The sequence below is a fragment of the Gavia stellata genome, chromosome 4, assembly GCF_030936135.1.
Source record: "Gavia stellata isolate bGavSte3 chromosome 4, bGavSte3.hap2, whole genome shotgun sequence".
NCBI classification, from domain to species: domain Eukaryota; kingdom Metazoa; phylum Chordata; class Aves; order Gaviiformes; family Gaviidae; genus Gavia; species Gavia stellata.
This window is the reverse complement of record NC_082597.1, coordinates 58301107-58324705: the sequence shown is the minus strand read 5'-3', so window position 1 is coordinate 58324705 and position 23599 is coordinate 58301107. Positions and strand designations below refer to the sequence as shown.

General features: G+C 54.8%; 2 protein-coding genes across 3 annotated transcripts; one reads left to right on the top strand and one right to left on the bottom strand.

Annotated features, from left to right (window-relative positions):
- Positions 1-1684: 1684 nt before the first annotated feature.
- On the top strand, positions 1685-6115 carry CDC42EP1 (CDC42 effector protein 1). The gene is made up of 2 exons (XM_009810530.2): positions 1685-2576; positions 3634-6115. Exons 1-2 carry the CDS (start codon positions 2135-2137, stop codon positions 4425-4427), a joined length of 1236 nt encoding a protein of 411 aa, XP_009808832.2. The 5' UTR covers positions 1685-2134; the 3' UTR covers positions 4428-6115.
- Positions 6116-7425: 1310 nt separating this feature from the next.
- LGALS2 (galectin 2) lies at positions 7426-23562 on the bottom strand. 2 transcript variants are annotated; one of them, XM_059817082.1, is made up of 5 exons: positions 13829-13866; positions 12918-13029; positions 9213-9295; positions 8762-8921; positions 7426-7650 (listed from the first exon to the last, which is right to left on the bottom strand). In XM_059817082.1, the coding sequence occupies exons 2-5, from the start codon at positions 12930-12932 to the stop codon at positions 7504-7506; spliced, it is 405 nt and encodes a 134-aa protein (XP_059673065.1). In that variant the 5' UTR covers positions 12933-13029; positions 13829-13866; the 3' UTR covers positions 7426-7503. The 2 variants fall into 2 exon arrangements, with proteins under 2 accessions (XP_059673065.1, XP_059673066.1); XM_059817083.1 differs by lacking the exons at positions 12918-13029; positions 13829-13866 and adding an exon at positions 23490-23562.
- Between the last annotated feature and the right edge of the window lie 37 nt (positions 23563-23599).

Below are 23599 nucleotides of genomic sequence, written 5' to 3'. Positions count from 1 at the left end.
GGGGGGGGGGTCCACCCCTCAGATTAGCCCTGGCCGGCGCAGCTTGTGCCCCACATCACGCGGGCACCACCACTGAAGGGCACAGTCCCTGCTTTGGTCCCCGAGACCCCCGTTGTGCTGCAGGGACCACCCCAGTGGCTTTCCTTGCATCCCAGGAGAGCCCTGACCCAGTGGCTATGGGTGTGCTTCTGCCAGAGAGGAAATTGCTCCCCGGTTCTCCTCCCAGCCCAAATCTGCCACGTGCCTGGCCTGTTCCAGCTGCAAGGCAGCATCAGACAGCCTCCATGAGCAGGAGGCAGATGTAGGCAGGGCAAGCCAGGGAGCTGGGGGCCAGCGGGAAGCCAACCTGCCACCCTCCCAGCTGCCACCAGCCACTGCCACCCCAGGAGGCAGCCAATGGTGCTGGGAGCCATTGAGGGAGGTTTGTTTTCCCTTCCCCAGGCATTAACCCCTAGCAGATAAGAGGGGCCCTGGGTGAGCAAACAAGGCCAGGGCAAGGCAAAAACATGTGTAGCCAGCCAGGAAAGCAGCTCCATGCCCAGGGCTCCCCCTCAACAGTGGCTTTGCAGCCCTGGCACCAGTCATCAGCTCCAAGGTGACCCAGGAACATGCAAGGGAGGCATGTGGCATGGCAGCGGGGGGAGATGGACAGAGCCACATAGTGATGGGGGTCCCGGCACTCGGAGCAAGGGATGCGAGGCTCCTGCATCGCCTTTTGGCACGCTGGCCTCCGCAACCAGCCCTGCTGAAGGGACCCAGCTCCATGCTGTTCCCCAGGCCACTGAGTGGGGACTGAGCCCAGGGAGGGACACATCCCCAGGCAGGCATCCAGACCACTGATGCTCTGAGGTGCCCTGCACCTCGAATCCTCTCCTTTCCCCAACCCACCCTCTCCCTCTTGCCACACACACCGACGGGGGATCTGCTGATCCGAGTGTCCTCTCTACTGACCGGGGAGGTCATCGCCCTGCCGTCATATGCCCAGCTGCTGCCTCCCTGCCTGTCCCCCAGCACCTCCGGGACCCACCTGAGCTCAGGGACCAGTCCCGCATTTTCCTCTGACCTCGAGCCATCACCTCCCTTGGCCTGCCTCAGTTTCCCCTGCCTGCAAAGCAGCTGCCCTCCCTGCTCTCCCAGCTCCCTGCTGCTCTGATATGTCTGCTCAGTGCCTAGGGACCCAGCCAGGGGAGGACAAACAAATCGACATATAAATATTGCATTTTCCCTCCCCGCTGCCCCTCCTTCCCAAGAAGCACACAGTCCCCAGGCCTCACCCTCTCCTGAAGGGTTCATCTGAATAGCAAAAAGAAGGGAGAGGTTTCTTGCCCCGGGATTCCGGACAGCCAGGCAGGGCACTGCTCCGGGAGGAGGTGCTGCCTGGGAGGGAAATCCTCAGCCTGGGCTGCAGCATGGGCCCGGCAAAGCTGCTTTGCAGGCAGGGGAAATGAAGGCACGCCAAGGGAGGTCGGGGGTCAGGGAGAGCATGTGTTTTGGGGGGAAAGCCTTTTTCTTCCTCCTCAAGAGGAGGGCCAGGCAAGGGGGACAGTGGGTAGCAACCTCCCCACCATTGCTCGTGCACCAGCTTCAACCTCCCCAGCCAGTCCCGGGAGTACAGCCAGCATGGTTGGGAAAAATCCTCTCCAAGGGCTTCACTGTTCCTCTTGTCTTCTTTAGGTGGACAACAAGGGGACCAAGGCATTTGCCCTGCCAGCCCACCCCAAGCTGCCGTCACCTCCTGCCTGACCTGTGACCAGCTCCTGTGCGCCCAGCAGTGGCAGAATTCGGTGGATTAAGCCCTAAGCCCAGAGCCAGGTGCAGCTTCCAGTGGCCGCTGCAGCCCTGGGAGTGACCCCAGACTCCCCCTGGGGACACCTCCACGCCACCTCCATACTCACCACTGGGGACGTACCTGTTGCAGGTGATTTCATGACTACAACGTAGTGCAGGGAAGCAGGGGGACAGGGACTGCTCCCACCCACTGAAAGCCAAGGTGACGTGAGTGTTTCCCCTGAGACCATCGGAGCAGGAGCAATGGGGAGGCCGGGGATGTGACAGGCCACCCCAGTGCTGGAAGTCCGGCAACGGTTGTTTTGGGGGGCTTTTGCAGGGCCAGGGGTGAGGTGAGGGGTGCAACATGAGCCTGGGCAAGCTGCCGGTGCTCAGCTGGGTGTCGGGCTCCCATGGCAAGCGGCGGCTGAAGTCAGAGCTGACACCGGATATGATCAGCCCGCCCCTGGGGGACTTTCGGCACACCATGCACGTGGGGCGCGGTGGGGATGTCTTCGGGGACACCTCCTTCCTCAGCAACCACGGCGGGACCGACACGGCCAAAGCCAACAACTTCTTTGCCCGGACACTGCGGCACGTCCGCCGGACGCCGCTGAGGAGCCGGGGCAGCGGGGGTCAAGTGGGGGCATCACCCGCCCCCCCAGCCATCTCACCCATCATCAAGAATGCCGTCTCACTGCCGCAGCTCAACGAGGGGATGTACGACAGCAGCGGTGGCCGGGGCTTGACCAGCAAGTTCTCCTTCAAAAGTGCCTCTAACAGCTTCTCCAAAACACACCAGGCCTACGGTGAGTGAAGCGCAGGGCAGGGGCTGGCACCAGGCACAGTGCGATCTCTTCAGCCCCTCGCCATCGCTCCGTGCCTCAGTTTCCCCACTGAGGGACCTGAGGCTCTCAGCAGAGACAGGACATTTCAGAGTCCCTGTGAGGAGATAACCCTAACCTTGCTTTCAACTGCTGTCCTTCCTCCTGCCCGTGAGGGTCTCCTCCCAGGGTACCCCCCAAAGTGGGGCAGGGATGGTTTCTCCTCCTCTCCCTCCCCCATAGCCCTGTGCAACCTGTGTGGAGCAGTTGTAAGGGGGTGTCACCCATCTCTCCCCAGCCCTATGCCTTCCCCATGAGCAGCCTCCCCAAGGAAGCCAAGAGGGTGCTGGGACAGTGGGGCAATGCCCACACCAAGGTAGCAAGGTCAAGGGGGCCCACAGCACTGCCTTCCCCACCTCCATGCAGATACCCCAACCCTGTCCCTAGCTGTGGCAACCTCTCCATCTCCATGTGCTTGTCAAGGATCTTGGTCCCCGCCTTCCCTGTTGTGCTCACAACCCTCCCTGCCAGCCAGGGTCTAGGAGGGACCTTTGGGGAAGGGTTGTGGGAAGGACGGGATGGGACAGCTGGGTGGCTCTTCTCCGGCCTCACAGCACTGGGCTGTGGCTCAGCTTTTCCCCACGGAGGGAGGTCTGGGGCAGAGGTCTCGGGGCAGGGGGGGGCAGTGTGGGGGGTGTGTGTGTGTCATATCTGGGGGGCCTGCAGCAGCTGAGGGAGGTGGCTGGGCTCAGAGGGAAAGGCAAGCTGAGGCAATGCTGCCATCTCCTGGTCCCACCTGCCTGGCTTAACCCCCACTGGCATCTGACCAAGCCCAGAGCCCACCTGGAGACCCTCCGCTGTAACTCTGGGCTTTGGAGATGTCCACATGGACACTGGCCAGTCCTATAGAGGCCAGTGCCACTGATAGGAGCATGACCTGCCCCACTTCGGTGGCAGTGTCCCTTGTCCCCCGCAGACGTAAGGCAAGCTTCCTCCCACCCAGCCGTGCCCCCCCTCACCAGCTATCCCTTCTGCCTCACAGGGCTGGAGTCCGGGTTTTGCACCATCCCTCGCATCCCTCGCTTGGAAAAGGCCCAAGAGAGCACCTTCCCCGGGGAAGCAGAGCTGAAGCGCTCGGACTCCCTGCTCTCCTTCCGCCTGGACCTGGGGCCCTCCCTGATGAGCGAGCTCCTCCAGGTAATGAGCTTCTCCGAAACGAACGGGAGCAAGGTGGGGGAGGATGGCCCAGACCTCCCACATGGTGAGGGGACCAAGGACGGGATCCCTTCAGCATCAGGAGCATCCCATGGAGACGACAAGGCAAAGTCCAGCTTCTGGGACCGCTCTGGGCAGAGCAGCCTGTCAGGGGCCAGCTCGCTGCCAGGACTGTCAGTCCATGCCAACGGAGAGGCACACGCCATCGAGGGTGCTGGAGAGGACCCTGCGTGGGCTTCGGGGCTGGGGGCAGCACCCAGAGGGACCCCGTGGCAGGGGCACTGGAACGACTGCACCATCGAGGTGGGAGAGTTTGACCGGGCTGCTCAGGTCCTGGCCCGCCATTACGGTGGGACCAGCACCCCGCGGAGCTCAGAGAAGGGCGACGGTCCCCGGCAGGCCCGGACGCAGACCCTGTGGGAGAGCCCCAGCAGCAGCTTGTGGCGGTCGCAAGTGACAGGGGAGAGCCGGTCCCCAGAGGCCACCTGGAACCAAGAAGAAGAGGAGGAGGATGCAGCCGAGCTCTCTAGCCTGCAGGAGGGGTACGCTGGTGCCCGGGGAGGGCGCAGCAATTCTTTTGAGTACGCCGATGAGGAGGAGGACGATGAAGTCAAGGTGTGAACAGCCATCCCTCCTGTCATGGCCCCCCACCAGAGGCACCAGTGCCGGGGTCTTTGCCCTCCTCCTCGTCCCCCACCCTCAGGTGCCAGCATCGACGGCGGACGCAGTGGGCAACTCCTTGCCAAGCTGGGGGCACTGGGGGGCAGTGAGGGGCAAGAGGAGAGCCCATCTCCCAGACAACTCCCCAGGGCTGAGCCAGGCTGCTGCCGGGAGCTGGTGAAGGCTCTGCATCACAGCACCAGGCATCACGGCCCTTCCCGGGCCTCACTGCCATTAGATGCCAAAGGGACATTCCCATGTGCCAAAGAAACCCCAAAAACATTTCCTACCCCATCCCATTCCCCCTGGTGCCCTCTCTCCCATCCCTCAGCCTGGACCTGCCAGCATGTCTGGGGACGTGCCACATCCTCCCACGGAAGCACCCAACCACCCTCTGCACTGGCACAGGTGCCCTCCCGGAGATATTCCCGCCGATAGCTCTGGCACATAGGGGATGGGGGTCTCCCCAGCTCCAGCTCGTGCAAGACCCTCCCTTATAGCACATATGTCTACCAGGGGAGGTCAGCTGGGCAGGTCAAGGACAGGCAAAAACCACAGAGCTGGGCTTTTTCTTTTCCCCTCCCAAAAAAAAAAGCCATGAGCTCAGCATTCAGGAGGTGAGAGCATGCACAGAGTTAATTGCAGGGGTCTTTCCACTTGCCTCCTGCTGCTAAGCGTGACTTAGGATAGCTCCTTTTCCGACCCCTGCCCGCTTGCAGCAGGGAGGGGAGAAACTTCTTGGCCGGCTGGAGGCAGAGGCGAGGTTGTCAGGTCACCAAATTCTGCAGTTCGGGCACCAAAAACCCCTTCCCTTCCTCCCGTCTCAGAAAAAGGAGAATCCCCCTCTGCAGCCACTCGCTCTGTGCCACCTCTTCTCCAACCTGACCCCCCTCTCCCCATTCCCCACACACGCACCCCTCTTTCCAGTGCATCCCTTCTGAGGGGTACACGTGGAGGACAGCTAATGCCCCTTGCTGAGCAGCCCAGGGCAACGCAGCCACCCTGGAACAAGTTGTCCCCCACGCTGCCCCGCATGCAAACTGGCCCTCACAGAAGCGCCTTTGTGCCGCAGTGTGGAGCTGAGATGCTCGGGGGCTGAGGTCACCGGAGGGACCCTCACAGGACCCCCCTTGTTCTCCAGGACAGGAGGGGGTGTGCAGCAGGGGTAGATGCTGGACTGTGGCCACAAGGCTCTGCTCCCACGCAGCTCAACCGCTGCCTGGCTGCTTCTGTCAGGGAGCTCTTCAGAGCAGAATAAAGAGGCTCCATCATGCACACGTGTTGTACATGGGAGTGCCACACGCAGCCAGGCCATCAAGGTTACAGGCAAGCCCATCTTCCCCAGCCTCCCCAGGCAGCTGCCTCATGCCGGCTGGCAGCAGCAAACCAGAGCAGGCAGCAGCAAGCCAGGGCAGGCAGCAGCTTCAAGGAGTCCCCAGCTCTGGCCACTGGCACCCAGTACGATCAGCCTTATCACCCCAGCACCCTCCGGGGCAGGGACCCTGGCTCTCAGGATGACCTCCCCCCGCCCTCTGCTTCCCAGACCATAACACAAGCTCCAGACCAAAGACCCACATCCATAGAATATCCTTTCTGCCTCCACTCTGTATCCCATGCACTTATTATTGTCCTTATTAAAGCAGTTTTGATACTAACTTCTCCTCTGGTGCCTCCCCTCAGCTGCAGCAACCTTATCGTCTTCCTTGCTATGTCTGCCAGTGCCCCAGCCACAAAATCCTATCCTCTCCGCTCTCAGCAGGATTTTCCAGCACCTCTGGTATCCCTGGATTAACTAGCCCGGTACTTTGCTGCTCACCGTGGCTAACACACAAAGCAACCTCCTATCCACCCAGCCCTGCGTAGCACTCAGGAGGGTGCAAAGCTTCCTCTCCAGCCTGGCAACAATTAATTTGCAGCCTGAAGCAGATCGGTACCCTTCCCAAAGCTGGCTTGGCTACAGCCCTTCCAGCCCATCAGACATCCTCTGCCTGTGCATTCAGGCAGCAGCAAGTCCTGAGGGTTGGGCAGCAAAGTGGAGATGGAGGGCAGGGGTACTGCCACCTTGCCCTGGACCGGGCTCTCTGTATGATGCTCTTCTACTCTGCTGTCCTCCCATCCAGCATAAAGTGCCCCAATTTTTGCTGTCACACATCGGTCACACTTAAGGCTGGTGAGAAACTTTTTAATTAGAGCAGCAGCATCTGATAATCAGCACTAATTGCCTGTAGTCCTGTGCGAGGGACACAGACCAGGAGGTGCTGAGCCATGTAACCCAGCCCAAACCCAGTCGTCCCTCCCAGCTGCCTTCCCCTGCCTCACTTTCACTGAGTAGGGTTCGTGTTGAAATGTCAGAGTAATGGGTAACCCAGCTGGAATGTGCCAGCAGATAAGTGAGGTGAGATAAGGGGGAAAGATGGAGGAAACAACTTATTGCTGGCAGGAATGCTGTCTCAGGAGCACACCTGTGCTGTCTTCCCGGTGCCACTGCTTCGTGTGGTACCACTCCTGCGGGAGGGCAAGGCACCCCTTCCTCCTGCCTGCTGGCTGCAAGAGCAGCCAAGAGGAACCCATCAAACCCATGCCCTGAGGTTCCCAAACCTAACATTTAATTATGCGCCTTTGTGGCACCGAATGCCACATCAAATGCCACATCACTCATGTCAACATTTTTCTTCCCCTTCCTCCCTCCCTCCCTCCCAAAAACTCAGGTGCAGGAAGAAATGGTGCATTGTGAAGAGATTACACAACAAAGCAACCACATAGCGTCCTCCTCCTCCTGAACCCCACCTACAGCCTGCTTTGCCCTACCTACTATCCGTTCAACCCCACATCCTGGTCTGACCTGGAAAAGCACCTGGTATTATCTGGGAGCTATTTACATCCAACAAGGGCTCCTTTCCTGTTGGTGGAAAAGCCTTGAGCTTTGTCGGTGTATCGCATAGAGCCACAGAGCCAGAGATCTCAGAGAAGCCAAAGCAGCTGGAGCAAGCAGTGTTCCACTGCTTGGGTTTTTATTAGAGCTAGGAAGCGGCACCCATCAGTCCAGCTTGAAGGAGGTGACCCTGAAGCCTCCCTTGATGCTCATGTAGCTGATCTTGTCATAGCAGTGCCGGTTGGGGAACTCCACTTCATGCCCATCCGGTAGTTTCACTTGGAATTTGTCTGACAGCATTTCAATGACGATCTGGGAGAAGAGAGAGGAGGCAGGGCAGGAATTGGGGACAAGGAGAAGATTAGGAGGTGAGCATCCAGGCAAAAGGCATGACTGTTACACATGAGGATCAGACCTGGTCCCTACAGCCTTAAGCAAGGTGGTGGGGGTTGAGCTGAGGGTGATGCAGGAGATGAGCTGTTGATATCAAGGATCTGAACTGGCATCTAGACTATGACCTGGGAACAGGATCTCTCCTGGGGCTCTTCCAGCTACACAGGTTGTAAACTCAGAGCAGTTAAACCCAAGTGTGTATTTATACGCCACGTGGCTTAGATCTGCTCTAAACAGGGCAGAATAAACCTGACACCCCAATGCCCTGAGCAGTTCACTCAGACCTGGAAAAAGGAGCTTTGCTGATAAACACGCACAAGCTGACGGGACAAGAATGCATCGCTGATCATTGCAAATTAAAGGGGTCATTCCCCAAAGGCATCACCTCGCCACCCCTTCCACAAGAGCCAGCCATGACTGAGGAAACAAACTTCCTCTTCACAGCAGTAGGAACAGGACTGCTCCTAAATGCAGCCCTGTTAGTGTCTTGGGACATCAGATGGGGTGAGACAGCAACTAGAACAGCATCCCTGGCTGGAAGAGAGGGAGGACAGACTGTCAGCATGAATTCAGGAGTAGGGAGGACAGAAGAGCCGAGGGAGAGGGTTTTGGACATTGCTCCAAACCCTGGGTTGCCTGTGTTTGCATAGGAGGGAACTGGGGAGAGAAATAAGGTAGAGAGCAGCAAGATCCTGCTTCTTGGAGACCCCCTTTACCTACCTGCCCCTGGTACACTCACCTGCTGGGCAGGTAGGGGGGGCAGGGCAGATATGGGGGGCAGGAACCACTTACAAAGCCTGAGACAGACAGGGCTCACACAAAATTCCCAGAGGAAGCACTGCAGTTTTGAAGGAGGAGTGGAAATGGCAATCAGGACCAAAAACCCAGAGGATGAGGGTGAGGGGCTATTGGGAGGAAGCAAGAGGCATTGGATGGGACTGAGAGGACTGGGGTACAGGAATCTGCTAAACAGGGGCTTCTCCCCAACACACTCACACCCCACAACCCCATACTGGCACAGACCCCTCACCTTCAAAGTGGAGTCCTTGGGGAAACAGAGGTGGTTATCACGATGCTCCTCCTGCCAGGCATTGGAGCACCTGGAGTTGCAGACAATGACAGACTCATTGAAGCGGGGATTGAAGTGAAGTGCCAGATCTGAGGAGCTGCAGCCAAGATTGATGCTGAAGCTGTGGGTGAACAGGAGGAAGGTCAGCTGCGCGGGCAGGACAGGGTCTTGGAAGACCTGAGATCCAACACATGGCTCTGCACCCAATTCCTCCATCAGCATTGCAGGTGCTTAATGCCTCCTGTTTCCTCATTCTACTCAGGAACCAGGGGAATTTGCACGGTGGTGCCGTAGGGGCTCCCCTAACACTGAGCCGTGCTCACGCATTTTGTACCTGGCGACCTTGGGAGACCACCTCCCTCTGCAGCCCACCTTCAGTCCTGGAGAGTCGAGGTGATTTCTTTGTACTTACCCATCAGCATCATCAGATATCTTGCCCTTGATTTTCAGGGTGTCCCCAGTCTTCATACCCAGGTTCAAGATTTCAAATTTTTCCTAAGGCAGAGAGAAAAATAGTCTGTGGGGTTCCTTCAGCCATTCCTTCCCTGCCACTGCAAGTGAGACAGTGCTGCTTGGAGAAGGTGCCCCAGCCAGGAGAGTATCAACTGCTCTCAGCTGGTGTTCCTCTCACGGCCTAAAAACCCTCTGTGCTGGAGGTCTTGCATGGGCTTCTCACTCAGTGAGGGAATAGTGGTCTGAGTGAAGCCAGCAAGCGAGAAAAGACATCAGAGAGAGAAGGGAGATGAAAACAGGCTTGTCCTCAGCAGAAGGAAAGGAAAGCATGAGAGCAGAGGTACGAAGAGTATTAAAGCAGAGGGGCACAAGCCAGGGTTTGGTGGGCAGCATTGCCTGCAGCCCAAGAAATGCAAGTGATGAGAGCAGAGGTGGCTGTGGCTTGCCAGTCCCTCACTCAGCCTTGCTGAGCTGGGGACCCTGAGTGAGAGAGGACAGGAGCAGCAGCCCTTACAGCCATCTTCCTCAGAGGACAGAGTAACCAGGCAGGGAGCCACCAGCAGTTTAGCTCAGAAATGTTTTACACAGAGGACCTTACATCCCTAGACTTCCTTGTGGCTTACATATTAACAGCACTCCGGCTTCCACAAGGCCCCACCAGCTGCTATTAAGCTAGGAGACTTTGATCCAAAGAAATAGCTTCCCTATGTACACTTCCTCTCATTAGGGACTTCAGGAGATTTAACTAATTCCCAGCCTCCTCAGTGGGCTCCCTGTGGAGGGACCATCACACACAGCCCTTAGTGGTGCTACTCCAGCCACTGCATAGGACCTTGTCTTCCCAGCGGGCCGTGGAGGTGTGACCACCGTGTTCACTTCTTTCCTGCGTGTAACAGCTCAGCCAAAAGAAGCATCCTAGCACCTTTCCTTCTCATGGCTGCATGGATTGCACTAGCAATCTGTGGGAGCTCTCTGCAACCTCCCATCCAAGCTCCATCAAGACCCAGACCTTTTAGCTTGAGGAGCTGTGCACATCAGGTTCAATAGCCCCATTCTCCCTAACCCTGAGACACGGGAATGTAGTGCTCACAGGGTGGCATCATCCCTGCTGTCATCTCCCCAGGTAAGAGCTACGGGTTAGTAGACAGTGTCCCACATTTGGTTGAACAAATTGGTGGTGTTTTGCTAGACTCCAGAAGCCAGTGGGAAAGCAAGAGGGAGGAGGAGGCCAAGGCTCAGGAGACCAACAGTCCCTCAGCCCTCCTCCCAAGCCCTGCAGAGAGCAGCTGAGTGCAGTCATCCTGCTGCTGCACAGCCAGCTGGGAGACAGCTTCTGCCCTTCCCCAAAACCTCCTGAAGCAAGCAGAGGTAAGTGCTGATAAGCACTCCTTCCCCGGAGGTGTTCCTTCTTAGCACGGGGTCATAACGCCCAGCAGGCTTGGGAAATTTGTTTGCTCTTGAGATCACTGAAGCTATTGGTGAAACCTCCCTGGGCTGAGCATGGAGCCAGCAGGAGCAGGTGCTGGGGATGGTGGTTTCTGGCATTGGTTCTGTTTCCCATCACACTGCTGTGTCCCACCTGCACACACCTTCATGTCACCCTGCTCCCCTGCAGCCATCCCAGGGAGAACACAGAGTCCAGAGGCCCCCTCTCAAAACATCGGAGCATCCCACTGACTATGAGAGGTTTCTCTTTTCAGCAACTTATGTTGTCCCTTTGCATGGACAAGGGCAGTACAAAGACACTGTTTGTGTAGCCACCATCAGGGTTAGTCATCTGAACTCACTTTAAGCCAGCGGGGAGAAATAAACACTTCTAGGGCTCAAGAGATTACATCCCAAGACAGACCCTAAACTCAGTCAGAAAAATCCTGTCCTACATGACTGGCCAAGGTGACACAGGAACGTTGTGACAGAGACAAGACCCAGGTCCCAGGCCAACAACGTAGAGGAGCCTTCCCCCCACTTCCCACACAGACCAGACAGAAACATCGCTCTCACTGGGATTTATCCACCAATCCCACTGGCAGAGCATGAGGCTGCCCAGGAAGGAGAGCAGCATGTGTCTGAGGGATGGGGAAAACTACACGCGCAGTGAGTTATGTGTGGAGCCACAAGTACCAGGAATGTGAGAATATGCAGGGAGGGAGACAGGCAGGAAAGAGGCAAGAGCTGCTCAGAGAGGGGCTGTGAGATTTTACTAAGATAACATTAACTCCCCTCCTACAATGCTCAGCAGGGGTGTTCACCCCCCTTTTATTTGCCACTGTGAACAATAGTGGGAAACCAGGCAGCAACTCTGCCAGTGCTGGTGACTTCCTTCGTCTGCAGAGCTGAGCCTCCGCATGGTCAGACACCAGCCCTGTGCAGATGGCCTTTCTCATGCAGGGGTGTGTGCTCCCCACATAGGAAGAGGCTGAGACTTTAGGGACCCCAAAAGAGCTAAAATTCTCCAGTGCAATTGGAGGTGGCGATTGGGATGATGAAAGGAGGGTGAAGGGGGCAGGTTGATACTTCCCTGCAGAAACTGCAAAGCAGAAGGCCTGGGGAAACGGTGATGTGATAGGAACGTAAATACCAAAGAAAGAGGAAATCAGGCTAAAGGGCATCTGCAAAGGAGGTGGACGGTCTGTGCAGTGAGGAAAATATAAGCAAAGGTTATGGAAGCTGGCAGCCACTGATGCAAGGGATCCAGGAATCCTTCATCCCCAGACAGATGATCCTATAATAGGCTCCCTGCCTGGGAGTGCCTCTCCAGGGCCCCATATAGATGGTCATCCTGGCTGGAAGGCAGTTGGCCTGTAGTGGGGTGGGACACCCATGTTCACACCACTGGCACCGGAGGAGGCTTTGCTGCATTCGCAGAGGGTGCCTTGGGACAGCAGAGACCTGAAAAGCAGTCACTGGCGTGAGGGTAGGGGCCATGCCCGACCCGAGGGCAAGGCGAGCTTCCAACAGGGAACAGGCAGTCTTGCAATTTTGCATGGAGAAAATAAAAAAAATTATATTTTAAGGAAGGAAGAAACCAGTGCAACCACGTCAGCTTTCAGCCAGAAGGGTGGCAGGGCAGGTCTTCTGCAGAGTGCTTTCACCCCATGAAATGTGGCAGCTCCATTTGCAGAGATCCCATAAGGTAGGTTTTGGGATTAACAGTCCTTCCCAGCATTCCTGCTAGTCCTGGGAAGATCTCAGGCCACCAGGAGCACCCATGGGATCTCAGGACCCTCAGGGTGCCTCTAGACAGCAGGACCTCATGTACCATAGCCTAGAGCCGCCACTGCTACCACAGGGCACCCACACAGCTGTTGAGAACAAACTAAATGCCACCTGCCCCAGCAGGCTGCCAAGATCCTCAGCAGTACCATTTCTGGCAGCAGTATTTATTTTGTTTTCTTACTTGGGCAGGAGATAAGCCAGCTAGGTGTGAAGCCCTGAGGAAAATCACAGGCTTCCCCACTTCCCAGCCAAGGTAGCCCAACTGTCCTAGCTGACAGAGGTTTCTTAGGACCTTTTGTGGCAGGGGGCAGCCCCCAAAATCCACACCAGCACACCAAAATGGTCCCCACCATCCCTCCCAACGGTGCCCTGAGGAAGGGCTTCAAGGGGCTTGGAGGACAGGGCAGCCAACACATCCTCTCTAGATGACACAAGCTATGACACTCACTTCACGGAGTGACATGGGTCTTCACCAGACGCGATGCTCAGCCCAGAGGGAAGAGGAAAAGAGGAGAAGGCGAGGTGGCCATGCCGGCTGTGCGAATGCCTCAAACCAAGTCCTGTGAGAAGAGGCAAGAGATCCCCTTAGTACCCTAACAAAAGGCTGTGGTTTCAGCTTGGTGCTAATTAGTGGCACTGGAGGAGGACACTGTGGGAGGAAAAGGCGCCTGTCCCATTTTGCACTCAAGGCACCAGGGAGCCTGTACTGTGGACCAGGCATCGGCATCTGCTCAAGGCAGAGGGAGCTGGAGAAAGCAACTGTGCATTCTTTCTCGGAGAAGCAGCTGCTCACTCTGCTATTATTTCCTACTGCTTCATATAATTTGTACTCCACAGCAAGCTATTGTCCCTTTCCACTGGTTATTTATTTCCTTGAATAGCCTCTGGGGAAGGATTTCAGTGCGGGAGTAAAGAAAAAAGAAAAACTCCACACAATAAATATCAAGTGGTGACCTGATTTAAACTGTGTTCACTGACCTCATCTGGGGCCTGGTTGCAGTTTGTCCCACCAGTTGCAATTAAGCCATGTTTCTGACTCAGTTTCCCCCTTTTATGAAGCCTAGTGGGGAATGCTCCCTACCTTAGAGGGCTGTGAGGTGGATTTCAAGAAGCTGAGCTCTGCATTTTCAGAGGCCAGGACAGGACCAAGAAGAGGCTTCCATCACCTCCTGATGGAGCTGCTCAGTCCTCCTTCTGCCAGTCACAAAAATTCCCAGATAGGTTTGATGGGACCAGTTTCCCCTTTAGTCGAGAGGTGTTGGTTTGCCTCAGCAGCAACCTTCACCCAACCAATCCCTACGATCTGAAAGCCAGCCAGCTTCCTAATAGAGGAGGACCAAGAGAACAAAAAGTACCTACCTCAGCCAAACACTGAGGTAAGCAGGAGACTGGATAAGCAGGTCTGTGGATCTGGAGGGTGTGTACAGGAGAGGATTGTCCAGGAGATGCAGGAGAAGCCAAGGCAATGATGAGCACAAGGAAACTGGTGCCCATGAGCACTAACCTCCTGCCTAAGAGGTTAACCAGAGCAGGACAGCTCCTCTAGGGAAGGCATTGAAGTCTCCGTATTCCAATCAACTAAAATGGGAAGGAACAAAGGACTGGAGGTGAATCTCCCGCCACCCCTCATGCCCCAGCTCTCTAACAGTCCATCATCCGGCAGCCCCTGTGGGAAGTATGGAAGTAGCATCCATGCTCTGAACCTGGGGGCAAGGGATTAGAGGCCATCAGCCTCCGCTAGGCTCTCCACCAGCATCACCCCCTTCATCTGTAGGGTGCAATTTCTCTTCTTTAGGATGTGGGGAATAAGGAGGAAGGACAAAGCTAGCTGAAGAACTAAAATGTGGAAAAAAACCACCTTTCTTCAGGGATAGGGGCAGCAGTGGAGGGAACCTGCATCAAGCAGTGGAGCAGACCAAGAGCACAGGGGAGGGGCATAGCCTCACACTCTCTCTCTCTCCCTACCCTATCAGAAAGGCGGTGTTGCCACAGTGACTGACATCACCCATCTCCATGGGGAGCTCAAATGCGCTCTCATGGATGGTTTCCATCCCCAGGGCCAAGTTAAGTCCTTATACCTTTGCAGGTGACATGTCTCTCAGGCAGCTCTGAAGTCTGTGGCAACACTTTTGTGTGCTACAAGTTGTGCACAGAGATGAGGAATGTAGTTCATGTGCATGGAGCTGGCTCATAAGGCATCAGGGCCATTTCATCAACCCAAGCAGCCAGATGAGTCACCTCTTACGGGTCCTCAGCTTGCCTGAGGGGCAGGAGAACAAACCAAACTGGCAGAGGGTGGGGAAGGGAGGTCAGAGGACTGATTACATGCCACCCAGTTCTGTTTCCAGCCTTCATTTCTCTAATTCTTTCCCTTATGGGGGCATGCCAGGAATGTGGGTTGTGGGAAAGGCTTTCAAAAATACGCCTGGAGATAAAAACGTACTTGTATTGAAAGCTTCCCTACTGGCAAAGAGAAGATGCATAGAAGGCTCATGGCCTCCCCCTCTCCTGGACTTTTGGGATATTCCAGCTTTACCCAGACTTGCTGGATGAGATATTATTAGCTCAATAATCTTCTAAAGATCTCTCCAAAGATCTTCCAAAGAACTCTCCACAAAGGATCAGCTTCATGAGGTCTTATGCTCCACTTGCATCTTGCACCAAAAGATTAAGATCTCCAACAGCTTTATCTGACCATTGAGTAAGGAAGATGGCAGCCCCCTCACCTTGCATATGGGGAAACTGAAGCACAGATACCTAAGTTCATATCCAAAACACCCTCTTCTTGTTTAGATTCTCATCTTAAATCTCCCATGGGCAGGTTTAAAAATAAATAAATATAAAAAAATCCAGCTTTGCAAACCTGTCCTAGAAGCTAAAAGGAAGCTGGGCTCCCTTGCCAATGCAGCTCGAGTATCAGAGATGCTGATCTCTCACCACTCCATCTATCAGTAGGAGGTACTGAGGCATTCAGTGCCTCTGAAAAAAATCAGCCCTTGGGTGGGTCCAATTAAGTCCAAAAACCAGAGGCATTCAAAATGAACAGACACCTTCCAACAGTGGAAGCCAGGGGACTTCCAAGATGCCTCAAGCCCAACTCCCCTGACTCCAAGGGGACCATTTCCCACAACAAATACAGCGTGAGGCCAGCTGGCTGGAACTCAAATAAGCAAAAAAGATACGCAGCGTTGTGCCATACAGAAAAGGTCCATGGGGTCCACTGAGCTCCGAGCAGCCATCCCGGATTCAACCCCACAGGACAGCAAGGGCATGCAGCAAGAGTGACTGCCAAGTCCCCATGTGCAGTGGTCCATACTGCACAGGGAGAACAAGGCTGCTGGCACTGCACGATTCGCTTTGAGTGTGTTTCTCACGGGCTCCAGCACTGAGCCCAGGCGGGTTGGACAACTTTGAGGACTTGCAGGAATCCTTCAGACAAGCAGAATCCATCTGAGTCACACACACGAGGCGCGATGCCAAGGGTGGCTCATCCACTGGGTAAAAAAAAAAAAAAGAGAAAGGAATGCTAAGGGAGAAATAGCAAGTTTTAAAAAGCCACAAAAATTAACAGCTCATGGGCTGGAAAGAAGGGGAGGAAAAAAAAAGGTCTGTTCTCCCACGCTCACATCACTAAAGCCAAGTATCCCTCATCCCCACCGGGAAGCAGCAAGCCACCTTACCACCCATCAGCTTTGAGATGGTCTGAAGGGGTGACCCACCCTAGATCTAAGGCCATGGCTGAGGTCTGCAGAGGAAGGGGTTGTCAAGTCAAAACTATCTGTTGCTCAAAAATCAGCTTGAATGAACTCCCTTTGATGGCCCTGCAAAATGAAACAGTAAAAACCAAACCAAATAGAAATGGGAAAGAAAAGCTGCCAAAAAAAGGGACTCCAAATACCAAAATGACTGACTCAGTGCGGGAAATGGACATCTAAAGAGGGAACTGCAGGCATCTGAAGGAGACCTAAGAAAAGACCAGGCCCACACAACCAACTCTCCCTGTTCTTCTCCTCCCTGCTTCCAGAGGGAGGGGCACCAGAAATACATGAACCCATGGACCTGCAGAGCAAGACACAGAGAAAAGAGCTGAGTGTGACCTGCTGCAGGAACTCCAAGGACAAACAAAGTGCAGAGGAGGTCCCAACTCTCACTGGCACAAGGAGTGCTAAATTACTTTTTCCCTGCTTCGCAGTGAGGGCTACAGCCACAGCCTTGCTTAGAGTTTCCACCGGGGTGAAGGAGCTTTCAAAGGCAGCACCTGAGCCTGCTGGGTCATGGCACTGCCCAAAGAGGTTTCATCTCCACATGGTACTGCAAGGAACAGGGCAGCAGCTGCTTTTCAGTACTGGGACACCCCATCTTCCTTTCCAGCACTATACTGGGGCCTAAGGGACACCCCATGCATTTGAGGACACACTGTGTTGCCAACCAGTCCTATATGGGCATCCAGTCCCTCCTCTGGACCGCTCCAGTGAGCCTCTACTCCTATTTCTGACCCATCCCATGTAGCCAGTAGTACATAAGCCCTCACTCAACCACAGTGGATGTTCATTTTGTGTTCCCAGCAGTCGTGCTAGGCTGTTTGTTCTCTCTGGCTCTCTTGCCCTTCACTCCAGTTTGTGCCTCTTCCTGCTGTCCTTATTTTCCCCACCACTGGCAACACACCCAGGCTAGAACCTGGCTGTGTCTCTCAGGCTGCCCCCAGGTTTCTTCACACTGCTCCCCCCAAGAGCCCCCCCCAGCAGCAAAGCAGACACCCGGCTTTAACTGCAGTCAGATTCCTGGATGGAGAATGCTTGCTCCCTAGAGGGGAAAAGGGTACTACAAACTAAATGCTTTGAACACGACTCACACCAGACAAATCTTATCATATCCCAGGCTGAATAGCCCCAAACACATTGCCATTCACTGCACAACAAACAGACTTGCCAAGCCAGGAGATCTGACAAGAACAATGTGAGGAGGACCTGTGGCTGCAACTGCCAGGCAGGTTCCCATCTGCACGCAGATAGCTTATCTCTTCTGTCAAGATGGGACATGCATCAACGTCTGCTGCACAACAGCAGGGAAAAGCTAGTGGAGACCTGCTCTCTGGTCCTGAACGTGCACGTAGCACTCCTTACAACACCGTCCCTGAGGAACATCTCTATTACTCATTCGGTCTCATTAAGAAAGGGGTGGGAATCTTTCCTGAACAGCTCCGGCAGAGACGCAGCTCCCCAAGGACCCGGCTCAGGATGAGCTGAAGAGTGCCTAGTGCCTGCTTTGGACACCAGCAAGCAGCTGACCAGCTGCAGGAGCAGCAGGGCAGCTAGAGGATGGCTGGAGGGAAGAAGTGTCATAGCCCACTCTTAAGCCACTCTACAACATTGTGACTTTTAACCCCATCGACTCCCAGCACACATCCTCCTCCTGAAATTCAGCCAGAGCGCCACTATGGGGAGGCAGCTATGGGGAGGCGAGCTACTCAAGATGCAAAGCTACTCTGCAAGGAGGGAGGTAGAAAGAGGAGCAGCCTCTGCTGGGAGCATCTCCTCCTTCTGCACAGAGGAGGGGGACTTGGGCTGCAAATAGGGGACAGCAAAGGTGCAACATGGTTGCGGTGAAACCCAGAACGTGGGCACTGCCTTCAAAATGCCCATCGGGCTGAGGGGAACAGCAGTATGCCACTTGAACACAACCCCTCCAGGCAGAGACAAGGTAGAGGCCGTTTGGATGCACCCAGAGGCGTGCACCTGATCCTTCTCCTGACTGGGGGACACACCTGTCAGCAGCACATTAAATGGGGGATACACAAGATCTGCCCCTGTTCTGCTCACCAAGTGAGTCCCCAAACCTGATGTAGTTTGGGGTGGTGGGGGGAACAGGATAAAGGCGTACGTGCATGGGAAGCCCTTGCAGAACAAGTGTGCTCCTGGGACAACATGATGGGGTCTTTGCTCTGCCTGCCCAAGGCAGGAGAGCCAGAAGGGCAAATTCAACATGTCTGCATGCCCAGGCCTGTCTGATTCCCTGTGTCCAGGCGCTGGCCCCCACAGTCCCATGACCTCATGCGCTGAGGCAATGTTTCCTCATAGCACCTCTCCCACCCCACAGGGCAGGAGGTCAAACACAGCCGGCGATCTGTAGCATGGAGTGTAGGACACTGAGTCACAACCCTGTGTTCAGCCATGCCCAGCACACAGAGCGTTTCCCAGTTTCAGTCTGGCGCACACGCTCCCACTCCACACACTCATCTACAACCTGTTGAGTGACATTTGCCAGCTTTGGAGAGGGAAAAAGTAGAAAATTAGGGGGTAAACATGAAGGCTGCAGGGGAGTGCACTTCAAAAGCCTGCCTTCAGAGGGACCTGAGCTTACAGGGTGTAGCTGTTTCGCTCTTGGCCCCAAAAGCAAGGAGCAGGGCACAGCTCCTATCCATGGGGTTAAAAGCTCAGTGACACAAAGGCTCTGTTGGGAACAGTCCCCAGCCTGCCCTGTCCCCCAGCTGTGCCTGGGCACTGTGGCAGTGCTAGCTGGCACAGCTCAAAACCACGCCAGGGAGGGTCCTAACAACTGCACGGCGTGAGCCATGGTCCTGAGGCAGCCCCCAGGCCTGGCTCTGCTCCTGTCATGTTTACTAAAAGAGACAAAGCCAGAGGGACCAGAAACGAGCCTACGAAAGGCCAGGTCCACCCTCGGGAAATCTGCGTACACAGACTCTGTGTCTCCCTTCTCCTCCTCCTGGGTCACAGTTTTCATTTTATTCCTAACCCCACGTCTGCCATGCCCCGGCACTGGGTTCACTCCGCCCTGCTGCTCCTTGCCGCTGCCAAAAGTGGGGCTGAAGCTGGCTGCGGTGCCAAGCGGCAGAGGCCAAGCAGCCAGGCTGGAGGGAGAGAGCCGCCGGACTGCCTCCTCCTGCCATTTTGCAGTCCGGACTTAAGCCATGGCTGAAATTTCCTAGGGAACCTGAGGCAGCTGCAGCCAAAGCAGGATTGCTGGCAATGGGGTATGTTCAAGCCCGGGCCAAAACCCATCTATTCAAGCTCACCAGCTGCCAAACCTGAGCCAGCTGCACAGCTGAGAGCACGTGCATTCAGCGCCAGGGCACCCTGCAGCGGGAATGCCTTCTCCCTGTGTCGTGTTGTAAAAGAGAGGCGGCACACGGCTGCATCTCTGAGCTCCCCCGGTGGCTGCTATGCTAGAGATCCTAAGCAAACGCTTCAGTAAAGTCACCTTTCGTTGTCACTGCAATGCAGGGATGTATTCATCATCCAGGCTTGGGGATTTGCTACAGCTGGGCTCCCTGATTTGTTACAGGATGCCTAGTTTCATGTCACCGATCTCTGCTCAGATCATGCTTGGATGCCTGTGAAAAATGTCTTTGCAATAGGATTTTTCTCCTCCTTCTCCCTCCTGCTGTTCTTTAGAGCCAAACTGTATCTCAGCAAATCCAGGCTCTTAAACCACTTTTCCCCAGTATTTGTGCTTTCTAATGATGCCCCTTCCATCTGCTAGCGATAACACAGCAAGTCAGGGGTAGAGCCAGAACAGGTGAATCTGTTCACCTTTCAAGTGCCTCTCTTGACACCCGAATCCTGAGCGCACTGTATCAGTAGCGATCTGTTCCAGTCTGGAACTGGTATCAGCAGCAGTGCAGTCAATGACTTCATCGAGGCTCCCCCTTGCGGGCTTGGGGCCTTCAATGCTCACTATCAGCCCCCAAGCCACGGCTATGTCTAGGGCTTCTGTCCTGTCAGTTTTCTTTCGTCTTTGCCTGCTGCTGATACTGTTCCTCAGCAGCCACAGCATTCCAGTGTTCTCAGAGCAATGCCTAACTGTCCCGGACTCTTTTGGGAAGATGCTATCAACAACAGCAAATCCAGCGGAGCCTTCCCCAGGGGGTTACGAGGCACTGCCACTCCCTACACTGGCCAGGAGGGCACTGCTGTCCCCTCAGTCGAGAGATCAAGACACCCCCTCATTTGCCCACTCTAGAAGGAGGACTTGAACACAAGGAAGCAGCAAGCTGCACAGCTCACCTCTATTTGCTTCTCTCGCTTGCTTGTCTTGCTGAGGCAGTTGCTGTAATGACAGAACCAGTGTGGAAAGGAAATTTAGTATACAGAGGTCAAGGCAATTCCCCAAAGGAAGCAAGTGCAATTATCCCCATGCTAATGACCAGGGAAACTGAGGCAGTGAGCATAGATACGCATTTCCTTGAGTCTTGCTCCGAGACATGGTTAATTGCAGAGATCTAACCAGCAGGTTTTCTGATCCCTTATCCAGCATCCTGTTTCCTCATTCTGCTCCTGTAGTTGTAAAAGGATGCCTTTGGTCACCAGGGACAGGTCTTCCTATAGCAAAAAGGGAAACACTGAAAGAAATGGAAGGCAGCAATCTTGGTGGATGACTGCATACCACAAGAAAGTGCTGCATATGAAAGGGAAGGAGACATTTCCTATTAGATTAAAGGAGCTCAAACCTGCTCTCCCTCTAAAGTATGCAACTCTATACTTGCCTCTCTAATTGCAACCCTCTGCTGGGAAAGGTGCTTAGAAGTATTGCAAAAGGAAGGAGATTAGCCAAGGTCAGGGAATAGCAGGGCTGCAAACCCAGAGGATTGCGTAAGAGGTGCGTGGTCTGAGGTGATGTCAGGAGAGGTGCTGTCAGCCCCATTCCAAGAGAAAGTAGCAGAGGTAAAACTGAGCCAAAAGCCCAGGAACTGGCTGCTGCAGTCAGCCGGAGCAGGAAAACAAGAAAAGGGAACAAAAGACCACAGTACTGAGCTTCAGGGAAGTGAAAGGTCTCCGGCAGAACACCTTGCCAAGGAAAGAGGAATGTGACAGGGGAAAGGGAACCTCACATCATGGGCCAGAGCCAATGACCCAGCAGGAAGGACACAAAAGCTCTTGCTGCTGCACACAAACCCATCTGAAAAACATTGCAAGGTTCGCATAAACACACAAGGCAGAGAAACCAAACAAATGTTGGGACAGAGTGTGGGCGATGGGGCGGTTCTGGCTGGCTGGCTGGCGACGACCTGGTGGGTGGAAAATCCCTCTCCCAGGTGACCCGGCCACTCCTGCGAGGCCGCCTTCCCTTCCCGAGTGAGGGGGACTTCGCCTGTTTTGCGATTCACCTCGACTGTACAGGCAGCAAAAGCATTTGCTAAGCCCAGGTTGATCAGGCAGGAGCTCTCCTGCCTGCTGCTGCCCTCTGCAGGACAGCCTGCTGCAGGGCCCGCCAAACCTGGGATCCTGCACTCTTCTGCCACCACCAGCTTTCCTCTCCCCGGCATGTCAACTACCCAGGCCTCCGGCTTGCGCGTAAGCACTTTCCTCTGCAACTGGCTATGAGCTAATTATAGTTCCAGTACCGTTAGTTACAACACGGAGCGTCTCACTCCATCCAAACCTAGTCTGGGATTCCAGCTGTCAGTAAAAATAAATCGAGGGACAGGAGAAAGGTTTTTCCACACATATCATCTAACCATGGTTACAGGGAGCAGAATTCAGACTCAGATCTCTTTTTTTGCTGCACTTAGGTCCTCGCTACATGGAAAGCAGATGTAACCAAAGGGGAGACTCCTAAATCTATGAGAAATAAAAGCAAGCTTTGAAAGGCCGCTGCTGACACAACTGCTATGCATGAGTTCACTCACCATTGTTTGCAACCAGCTGAAAAGAGGTGCAGCCTTCCATTCATCCTAGACTTGCTAACCACTGGGTGTTGCCAAAGAGGGGAAAATAAACAACCTCGAGACTCAGACAGATCGAAACCTGAGCAAAAGGGGTCTGTGAAACACCAGACCGCAAAACCACTCCTTCAGAGGCATCGCTTTGCAGGCTGGAGAAAAAGAGATGCATACTTTCTACGTAGATCGTACATAACCTAGAGGAACAGTATCTAGGTCTCAGTCTCCCTAAAGATGACTTAAGGATTCCCAGAAAAATCAAAGAGGTAGTAGTGGCAGGTAAGGCTGATGCATAAGATTAAAATAACTCACATAAAACGTGCCTGAACACAGCAGAGGATGTGGCAATTTTCCATGAAAGGCACTTAAAAAAGGCTTTGTGATGCAAGGCAGTAACAGTTAAAAAAAGAACTACATTCAAGCACCAAAAAGTACCTTTTAATGGCCAAAAAATCCCCCCCAGAACAATGGCTATCCATAAGGAAAATACATCAGGTGTGACATCAGGGCAGTTCCCTCGCCTGCCATCTGCAGGATTAGCACTGTAAATGAGTAACCCAACACAGGACCCCTCTGACTCAGACGTCTGTCTCCAGGATTAGATGCTTTAAGGCTGAATAAACTATGTCATACTCGTGCTTTTATTGCAGGGCCAACCCCAGCAGGCAGCTTTGAGCACCAGTACTGATGAGGCACACTGGGGACTCTTCAAACGGGTGGAGGCCTACGCTCCCCAAAGGTTGAGTTGTCACCTTTCACCGGTATTATTTAAAAAGAAGCTAAAAAACCCAACAGAAGCAATAAATCACCACAGGGACACAGACACACTGTACCTTCCAAGACCGCTGGAGCACAGAGAAAACAAGCGGTATTAGGTGACACAGTCTGGGCTGGCCTGGATTAGCAGAGCCGCAAGGAGAAAAAGGACGAATGGGTTTTATGTTCCTGGAGCCCTTAGTTATTCCCAGGGCTACACGAACCTCCCCCCTGCCCCCCCTTCAGCTGCTCAGCCAGGCGGGAGAAGGCTGGACCAGGCCCTGCCAGGAGAGGAATGGCCGCTACTTAAAGACGACTCCAACCAGGGCACAGGAGCTCGCTTACTAGCATTTATAACGTCTCCTAAACCACCCGCCCCCCGAGGCGCCGTCCGCACAGCCGCGAAGGCCTGAGGAGAGGCACCTAGGCCCGGCCATCACAGGGGCTGCGGACGCCGCTCCCCTCAGCGCCGGGCGGGCGCGCAGCGCGCATGCGCCGGAGCTGGCGGGCTCGTGTCCTTTTAAAGGACACGCGGCTGCCCCGAGAGGTGGCAGTGCCCGGCCTCCGCACCGGAAGTAGCCTCACCTGCCAGTACCAGGGTTTCTCCGGGAAGGGCTAGGTCGGCTAGTTTCCGTGCAGCGGCTGGTTTCCGGCGCTCTAGCCTGCCCTGCTCTCACTTGCTCTCTATGTCCTTC